This window comes from Thalia democratica, chromosome 4 (genome assembly GCF_965202585.1).
Source record: "Thalia democratica chromosome 4, ktThaDemo2.hap1.1, whole genome shotgun sequence".
Taxonomy (NCBI): Eukaryota; Metazoa; Chordata; class Thaliacea; order Salpida; family Salpidae; genus Thalia; species Thalia democratica.
The window spans coordinates 43545805-43556404 of record NC_139168.1 but is presented as its reverse complement, the minus strand read 5'-3'; the positions used below and the strand labels follow the sequence as shown (position 1 = coordinate 43556404).

The following is a 10600-nucleotide window of genomic DNA, read 5'->3' as shown; positions in this document are numbered from 1 at the left end:
ACAATGTCTAGAAAACCATACATGCTTTTTTATTCAAATAATATTTCAAATTTCCTCTGTGTTTCCAAAGAACAAATTAGGTTTTTGTAAACAGTATAGCTAATCGTTTTAACATTCAAATTTACGCGAGGAAGACACTTTAAAGATTATAATGATATTAATAGTTATACATATTAATATAAAAACATAAAGGCAATAAAAAAGTAGAAAAAAACAAAAAAGTTTGATGTGGTATAGTTAGCTGTACTTCTTGAAGTTTTTTCGCTGTTTATATTTTTTGTTCTTCCGCTTAATTTGAGACCTAAAGGTGAATTTGTTTTTTCAGTGATAAAAAATATTAGTTTGTTTAATTCCTTTTTTTAATTTGTAAAATCAGATTAGCTCAAAACCAACTCACATATTTTGTTCTCCTTAGTATATCCATTTATACAAATGTCACAGCGTTTACCAGTCCTTCCTTTTTTGCACTTGCATTGCCCTGTAAATACATCGCAGTATGGTCCTACGCAGTTTTCTCGATTACAGCCACAAGCTAAACGTTATACAATTCCACAGTAATTTTTAAACTAATTAAAAATGCTTAGTCAAACTTTAAATGCATAAGAAAGAGAACAAAATATAAAATCTTACCAGAGCAGGGAAGAGTCAAGTCTGTACTGTTTCGGAAAAAGCCTCGCTTGCAACGCTCACAATTGAATCCAGCAGTATTGTTATGGCAGTAGTCACAAAATGTTTTCAGTTTACTTGTCCTTTCTCTTGTATTTTTTATACAATAATTAATTTTTTTTATTGAAAGTTTTTTTAAAACAACAACTATTGAATTATAGTTTTAAAGTATTTGCTTTGTAATTTTACTAATTATTAAAAAAACTATTTTTGTCCAACTCGGTACTTTATTTAAACATGTTTGATTGCTCTAGTAAAAATAGTTTATAAGATATAAAAGAAAAATTAAATATTAAATGTCTCTTTGCATAACGAAAAAGTTGTTATTTCACAGAATTTTTTTTTATAACCTTTTTTTAATACTAAATAAGAACAAATGTATTGCTTATAGTTGTATATTTGTAATCATTTTGAAAACAGTTATTCCGACAAGATTAAATGGGCACGTGCCAAATATGCACGAAGATATTTTCGCACGAAGTATCAAAAATGCACGAAGAGACACTTTTGCACGAAGACAATTTTGCTCGAAGGGACATTTTTGCACGAAGACACTTTTACACAAAGGGTCTTTTTTGCACGAGAGTTAAAAATACTAATAAAAGCAAAGAAAACGATAATATTAATTTAAAAAAAATCAAATAAATAGATTAAAACAAACTTTAAAAAACCAAAAGGAAGAATAGAAAGTTATTGACCGAGGTTAAGGGGTAGGGGTAACAGTGATAGTAAAAACAAAAAAAAATCAAACTAAAATAACAAATTAAAATTAGTAATTAAAACAAACAATAAAAAAAAAAGTTAATAAAAAAGAAAATAAAAAACTAACTGGCCGAGAGTAAGGGTTAGGGGTAACAGTAGTAATAAAAATAAAAAAGTAAAAAATAATAATAAAATTAACAAAAAAAAAAGGTTAATCAATAAATTGTTTTACCCGTGCAAAAGTGTACCTTCGTGCATATTTGACACCTACCCACATAAAATAGTTTAAGCCATAGGTTCTTTTTTGGTGCTAATATTTGGTAGGTAAAGATATAAAAAAAAGTAACATTTATAAAGTTTGTAGAAACAATTAAGTCTTGCACTCCAGAGAAAACCAAAACTAATAAAATAAGCATCGATAAAATTTTTAAACTAGTTTTAATTTATCTATTTCAGAACACAGTTTTCATTGATTTCAAACTTCATATGTTCTGTCAACAAAAATATCTACCAATGTAAACTAAAACATAAATTTAATAACTATACAAAGTGTGATGGTTACCAACTTACTTGGTTGATGTTGTGTTTGACTCAGTACTTGCATTAATTTGTTTTATTGCTACAAAGTTTGCATAATAAAAGGTGCTATGGGTAGAACAAGTTTTGCAATGTCCGTTACAAGAGCAGTTAAGCTTTTTTCTTTGCTCCAACTTGTACAAGTCTTTTGTGTAAGCATAAGGTTTCTTCCATTGTTTCCGACGATAAATTGTAGAAGAATGAGACAGACCTGCGAAACTTAAATACATTAGTTTAAAAAATGTTTGTTAGTTGATCTAAAAAAAATTCTTCAGCTTACAACCAACAAAAGATAAACCGTACAAACTTGACATTTAAACAATTATGTTTCTTTTTTGCTAGATGCCAATGTTAAAATAAACTTAGTAGAGTAAAAAAGGATTGCAAACAATGCTCTAATTGAATTTTTTCCGTTTGAATTTAACTATTTAGATTTTTGATTGCTTAAAGAAAATTTTTGATTGAATTACGTTCGTAGAAATGACTTATTAAGACTGTTTAAGACTAAACTCATTAAGACTATTTAACTGTGACTTATTCACAGAGGCTTTATTTGTTCATATTAATTTAAGTAAATTTGTGTTAAGACAAATAAAGCATATTTATAGACTTAGAGAGGATGGGACGAAACGTTTTTAGAAGAAAAGACATTGTTTTAAAATACCTTAGTTTTTTAAAGTAAGATTTATAGATGCGTGTAATTCAATTTTAGTTTTAAATGGCCAATTAAAAGTGAATTTGCTTTGACAGAGTTTATTTTCTAAACAACCAATTAAGCACAAATACTGTTTTTGATTCGCTCATTTCAAGTCTAGTTTAACTGCTATTAATATATGAATAACGATTTATAATTTTTGGTCTTTTGAACTGTTTTGTATTTTTGTGTCACAAACTTAACTTAAATTAGTATAGACTTAGGCACTTACAGTTAAACTATGACTAAACAATAACAAATTTAGGTAAGTAAGATTGATTTTTAATTATTCTTTTAACATGTAGTATAAATTTTTTTAACAGAATTACAGCTACTTATAAAACATAAAAAAACTAACTTAATAGATAAATTAAACTTCTTAAGAAGTTCAATAATTATAGGTATTCACAAAATACTATCATTTTAAATAACTCCCTTTTTGGTTGATAACTTATCTGTTATAAAAAAAAAACTTTAACAACAAAAAAAAAATTCGGAAACTAAAGCACGTATAAACCAAAATTTAAAAATTGTAGGCATTTTACAAAATAAACAAAAACTGGTACTTTACAAATACTAAAAATACCTACACAACCCTGAAGTTCCCTTTAAATCTTCACTATAACTTCCCGGCTGCCACTTATTCATCCAATAGAAAGGTTTGCATTTAGAACACTGTTTTCCATAGGTATTGTGATTACATTTACACTTAGCAGTTTTTTCTTTTCGATTATAAATACATTCGTTTGCATGTCCATTACACTGGCACCTAAATTTGAACCTTGTAGTAATTAAATATAGTTTTTTAATATTCATATACACCATATTTCGAGTAACTCACGCTTACTAACAAAATTTGGTTAAAAATTAAAACGAGAAACTTAAAGCTTATTTTTTGGTAGGAGACAGTTTTTAAAAATAACTAGGGCATGTTTTAGATATCAATACATACCTACGAAATCACCTTTTTTCTTTGTTTACTTGTGTTTATGACAAGGTTTTATTGTTTTTTCTTTTTTTAAACTAATAAAACTAAAACTTATCTAGTCTAGTTAGTATTTTTACAGCAATAGTTACAAAAATAATGAAAATATTGTTTAATGAAAAATTTTGAGTTGACTTTATGTTTATAAAAAATAGTGTGTAAATGATGGAAATAACATAAATAAATAACTATTTTTTTACCGAGAATAATTTATTTTCCTTGAAACTTGGCAGCTCTAAATTTTCAAACTTAACCACCACTTTAAAAAACATATTAAAATATTAATGAAGAATGTAAGCCTTATGTGTATCTGAAAAAAATATAAGCAACCTAGCACTTTTTTAGTAAAAATATATAAATACAAAAAACTTCAACATAAAGAATTTGTATTTGCAAAAAATTGAACGTTTTAGGTTTAGTATAAGTCTCTAATGAATTGATTTTAGCTCAAAGTACTTTGACCATTGTATAAACAGTTTTATTATGTTTTTTATTAATATAAAAGATTATTTGTTTTTAACGAAAAAGGTAGTTTAAATATAACTTTTTTTAAATTACTTTTCTGTACTAATAAACACAAAAATGTTTTAAAATTAAAACTTTTTTTTTTAAATATCGGTTGCAATTAAAGCTTTTTAGTAAAAAAAACAAAAATTATGGTCAATTTAATAGCTCAACTTAAATTTATAGCTGTTTTTTTAATAACAGTTAGTTAGATCGTAACTTTAACTTATGATTTTACATATTATAATAAAAACTCAATAAAAAATCAAAAAGTTTTTAAAACTGAACAAAAGACAGCTTAAGCTTTTAAAAACAAACTATATAAATTTATTAAATCAAACTGCATTTTTAAATACTTGTTTACTTAGTAAAATAATGGCTTGATAAAACAATTATATATATAATTAAATATTTATTTATTTATAGTTTTAGACTAATACTTTAAGACAAAATGTTAATATAAATTATCAAAAAGTAAGTTAAGTGTAAATAGAAACTAAAGTATTGCTCAATACAAAATTTAACCAGTATCTATTTCAGCCATCATCAACAAAGTTGACTTTTTCGCGCTATCAACAATAAATGATGAACTTCATGAATAATGTTGTTGTTGGACGTGTGGTGAAGTCCATTAACAAAAAAAATAATTAGACTTTCGATTCACATAAGAACAAATAAGAGTAAAAATAATATCAGTATGTAATTAAGTTAGTAATAAATTTAAAATGTATAAAAGTAAAGAATAAACAAAATAGACAAGTTCAAACAACGTTGCTAACAAAATTAATTTTGGATTTAGTATAAAACAAGCAGAATTTTTTCGAAAATATGCTTTGCTAAATATTTTCTTAAAATACATTAATGAAAAATTTGATTTAACAAAACTAAAGAGATCTGTATCAAATTAATCGAAATTTAAAGGAGAAAATTAAAATTGTCGAGTTTATACTTGTCGAGTTTAACTTTAAAATGATTAAGTTTGAAATGATCGAGAGTGAGTCATTACCGGCTGCATTAGAAATACTGAACTCTTTCCCCTTATTTACGCAATTTTAAGTCAAAAATAAGTTGTCTAAATACTTTTTTTTTTGACGTTCAAAATAAAACCTGATTGATATAAATAACTAAAATACTTTTAAAATAAAATAAATTAAAATTAATTTAACTAAGCAACTACACAATAATAATGATATTATAAATTTAAACTATACAGTTTATAAACTTAAGGGTATTAATAATAATCAAGTTGAAGAAATTATATTTATAAATGATTAATGCAACAATAAACAATAACTAATTTAAAGACAAAAACAAAATGGTCGTGTAAACAAGTTTTTTTTGTTTACTTTTAAATTATGCAATCTATCAACTAAAATAATCTATAAAACTGTACAAAAAACTTTTTATCTTTTTTACGTTTAACTTAAAAGGCAATTAGTTTATCTATTAACAGCTGTAACATGATAATTTGTTATTATTTTAAGTGATACTTTTTTTTCAGTCTTTAATTGAAACCAAGTCAAGCTTATATTATATATTACTACACTAATTAGTCAGCATTTAAACTACGTAAATAATTCTAATAAATAAAAATAAATGTTTTCTAGTTTTAGTGAATGAACTTTTTAGTTTTAAAAATACAACGCCTTAAAACTTAGAAACTTAAATAAAAAGTTAATCACCTACTTAAATTTGCCAAATAAAATTATGTTTTAAAAACACAATCTAAGTTTCTAAGTTTTTTTCTAATTAAAATTAATGAACACAAACCTCCCTTTTATAGTGACTTGATCGATGCCGTAATGCTTCTTGTATTTTTGATTTCCTCCTTCGTTGTTTAAAGGTGCTGTTCTCAGTAGTCTGATTCTAAGATCCGTAATTTCAAGAAATTGTTTTACTTCTTTGATGTTATTTACTAACGCATGACATTTTTTAGACTGTTATTTAAAGTTTTAATTTCAGTGTTTTTATTTATTTAACACAACCTTTTTGTTAATAAAAATTAAAAAAAACTCAACAAATATAGGTACATACATTATCCATTGAAGCAAGAGGACCTCGTTTTAATTGAACGACTGCCTCGCATGGATTTGGATCTCTGGTAGTTGAAGTCATTTGCCAACAAAACGGCTTCAGTGAGTTCAAGTCTTTTAATTTTCTGTTTAATTTGTTTTATAAGAAAAAAGTTAACGAAGCATGTTCGATGAAATTTCGGTTTAAATCGTAATCAAAACTCGATTCTTTTTTAAATAATAATTTCTAATTAATTCATAAAATTGCTAAAATGAAGTATAATATTCTTTTAAAAAAAGTATTAATCTTCACTTTTAAAAATTGACTTTTGCTTCAATTTCCTTAAATAGTTTGAAAAATATAGTTAGTCGTGACACTTAAAGAAACTTGGCATTTATTTTAAAAACAATTAGCACATATACATTAAATCATTTGTAAGAATTTTACACTACCGATGTTTATGAAACAATTTGAACTTCCGTAGCAAGTAATAAAAAGTCTTAAGACTTAGCATAGCCCAAATTCAAAAAGTGCAAAAACATTTCAGTTCTGTATCTGTAATTCAAACGTAAGGTTGCTGTAGAATTTATCCTATAGCTAACAAAGAACTTGGCTTTTTTGATAAATAGATTAATATTTGAACAAGTTTATCATTTTTTGAAGCTATATTCTATAAATATTAATTTAAGTTTTACGAAAATAACCTTTAATTTGAAAAACAGTAGCGTAGAACTTTTTTTTTCTAACATATGATAGTCGACTATATTAACGAACACTTAAATATTATGTGTTATATTATATGACAACTGTTTACAATACAGCCTTTTCATTTCAGTTGAAGTTCAGTTCAGTAAAAAATGTAGAAAATGTATTGCCAAAACAAAAACACTGTGTAGTACAATACACTGCATTGGACTGAATTAAGCCTTTGTTGTGTCTAAGTGTAAACAGACTAAACACAATTTTACCTGCACAAGCTTGGAGAGATCGATTAATCTGTTGACCAGGTACAGAAACAAAAAGTATTTTTAACTTGCTGTAACTTAAATACAGAACATTTTTATTATTATTACATTGGCTATTACTGAAATACTGCTTCCTTGAACCAATGATAAAAACAGCGGTGTGATGGTGTATGTAGTTAAAACGATTATTTTTCAAATGAACTTTTTTATCTTTTTTTTCTAAAATATGTTATTAACAAAAAATAAAAGATAAACTTTAAATAGTTCTCAACTTCAACGAGTCTGTTGTACTTATCTAAAAAAGCTTAAAAATTAAAAAAAAAGTTTTACATAAAATTAAAACGTGGTACCTGTATTCAATTTCTTTGATTTTAAGTTGAATTAAACTTTATACAATAAACACTTTTGAAATACTTTAAGTTAAATTTATAATTTAATTATTAATAGTTTTGAATAGTTAAATAACACTTCATAACCTAGTTTAATTTTTTACCTAACGTAAAGATTTATAAAAGGTTTAGGTTATGAAACTGTACAAAATTCTAAGAGTAAAAAAATAATTAATTATTAATAGATTAAGTTTTACTCTCTGTGTTTAAACTAAGGTTTAAAAAAACAAGATTCATTTAGTTTTAAGAAGTGTTTCCATATATCAAGGTGTTTCTAAAATTTTAGACACATTTCAATCAAAATTAATCTTTTCATACTTATTTAAGAAATGTTTTGTAAAAAAATATTTTTTAAAAGTTTTTTTTGTCACATCAAAAAATTTTATACTGTTTATTTTTTTTTTTCGATATTAGTATTTCAAAATTAAAAATTCAAACTTCTGTTTTAATTTTATAGTATAAGTATTAACTTTTTTTTTCATTTGAAAATTTGTTTTATAAGTTTTATATATAACAATAATATTTAAAAAGTATAAAGTTTGGTTTAATTACAAACGATAATAAGTGTTTAAAACATCTATTTGTTATTTGATGTTTTAAAAATAATTGTTTTGCTATGAAGTACTATTCTATTTAACTTGTCACGCCATAACGTCTTAACAACACAGTAAATAGTTAACCCTTCATCATCGCGATCATATCCTTTCAAGTTGAACTTTCGATCACAATCGTCTGAAAAGTATTGAAGTGTCATCCATGACTTTCCGTGGTCACGTGACTTTTCAACTATCATATCTCTCGGGCAGCTCTCATGAAACTTTATTTTGATATTTTCTATTGAAAAAAAGTGTAATGCGTCACTCAAAATACTTGATTAAGTATAGTAACTATATTGTTTGTACATAAAAAAAAGCATTCCCTTTAAAAAAAATTGTTTTAAAATCATTAAGCTCAATTTCTGAAGTTTTTATAACCAAAAATAATACTTTTACTCTTGAATTTTTTGATTTTATTTTTTCGACTGCAATTTTTATTTACTATCAGATACTCTTAAATTTAAGTTTTGTACTAATCCGCAATAATTTCAAAAACTTGTAACAAAACAAAAGTCTAAACGTATGTAAGGGTTTACTTTTAAAAAGTAAATAATGATTCTAAAAATTTAGTTTATTGTTTTAAGATTTTTTGAACTAAATTCTTCTTTAAAATTGATAAAAAACTAAAGTGAATAAAATCTTATTATAAAAGTGTTTCAAATCTTTAACACAAAATAACTGTTGCAATAATATTTTCAAATTAATAAATTCTGATAAAGTTTAATAACAATGAAACTTTCTGCATTATAGCTGTACTCATGTTTATCAATATTTTACTAAAATAAAAAAGGTTATATAATTTTAATATGCGAGATAATTTTTTTCTTAAATTTAGTTAATAACCTTTAAAATATTTTTCAAAAACTATAACTTCGTGTATATAACTACATATTATTGAAAACATAACTAAGTGTGTTTAATTTTTTAACACATTCAAAACAATATTTTACAGTAAAATATTAAACTATTATTTTAAAATTAATCTAAACTTTATTTAGTTTTAAAACTTATTTTAGTGTTTACCAAGTTTCAACTGATGTATAAATTTCTAACACATTCAAAACAATTTTTTACACTAAAATATTAAATTGCTATTTTGAAATTAATCTAAATTTTATTTAGTTTTAAAGTTATTTTAGTAAATACCTAGCTTTCAATTGATGTATAAATTTTATACGCTTAAAGTTAAACCCTTAAACTTAACTTTTTTATTAAAAATGTGTACGTTAACTTTCTAGTTTAAAAAAAACTTTAAACTATAAAAAAACCTGTCAAAATAAAAACTGATGGAAGTTTGATAGTTATGTTTACAGGAAAGAAATCTTTATTATCGGTTGAAGGCTGTAGTATTGATTGCCACCATTGCCAGTCGATGTCATCGAGCATGTATTTCGCCAAGTAAAAATTTTCTTTATTTTCTGGTGTACACACTCGGCACGATTGTCCATTTTTCTGAACGTTTTGAAACTATTATCGAAATTGTATTTTTACAAGATTAGCTCAAGTACTAAAAAGCGCAGAGGTCAGAAAGCTGCGTCTCGACAAGCAAAAGCATGTGGCTCACGTTTATTTTAGCTTTAGAATAATTTAGGCAAAATGAGCAAGTATAAGATTTTTTGTAACACATATATACAAATGTGTTTTTAAGCTAGTGCTGTGTAGAAAGTGGTAATTGCTGAATTGAATTTTTTTCACTCATGATAGTTTTCTTTTATCATTTTTTAGTACCACCGACCTCTGTTGTAGCAAAAATGTATTTAAAAAGTGTTATAGTCCTAAATAAATGGCTAATACAAAAAAATGTATGACTCTTGCTTTAAAACTTTTGATAACTATTTATAAAGACATTTCAAATGTGTTAAAAATAGCATACTTTTAGTTAAGCTATACTCTTAAACAACATAAAGATAAATTAAGTTACTTTAAAGTAGTACTACCTTAGCTTTTGCGTCAAAATGAAACGTATTGAGTTTTTTCTAGCAATTGTAGTTTTTATAAGCATTATAAGTCATTACTATCATAAATTAAGAATTTATTATCAAGTTTTAGTTGTAAAAGCAATCTAATTTGCAATTCAATCTTTATAAATAGTTCTTCCATTTTATATTTTAATTTTAACTATTTGATTACTACATCATTTGTTATTGTAAAAAGTATTAACTTATAAAAAGTTTTATTATTAAATGTATAACGAAAAACAAACAGCTTTTTCTTAATTTATATTTTTTTCCCTTAGTTTATGTGAAGTCGTATGGTTTAAGAGCATGTATTTACTTTTTGTTGTAAAAACACGTGTTTTAATAATTTATTAGCCGAAAAAACTACTTGAGTTTGAATTTTGTAAATAAACACTTTATAAAGTCAACTACTATACGTATTTCTAGTAAAAGCTAAATATCAAAAGCAGCTTTTGTATATCGTTAATAAATGAAAATGCTTGTCAAGTATTTTTAGTTACTTTTAACTCGTTCTTCATATTCATTAAAAATTTTATTTGAAACTTCATAAAA

General features: G+C 24.5%; 1 protein-coding gene across 1 annotated transcript; it reads right to left on the bottom strand.

Annotated features, from left to right (window-relative positions):
• Positions 1-173: 173 nt before the first annotated feature.
• LOC145833379 (netrin-G1-like) lies at positions 174-8287 on the bottom strand. Its single transcript, XM_082940557.1, has 8 exons — positions 8175-8287; positions 6162-6285; positions 5898-6064; positions 3229-3407; positions 1939-2155; positions 631-755; positions 398-532; positions 174-301 (listed from the first exon to the last, which is right to left on the bottom strand). The coding sequence occupies exons 1-8, from the start codon at positions 8285-8287 to the stop codon at positions 174-176; spliced, it is 1188 nt and encodes a 395-aa protein (XP_082796683.1).
• Positions 8288-10600: the final 2313 nt, after the last annotated feature.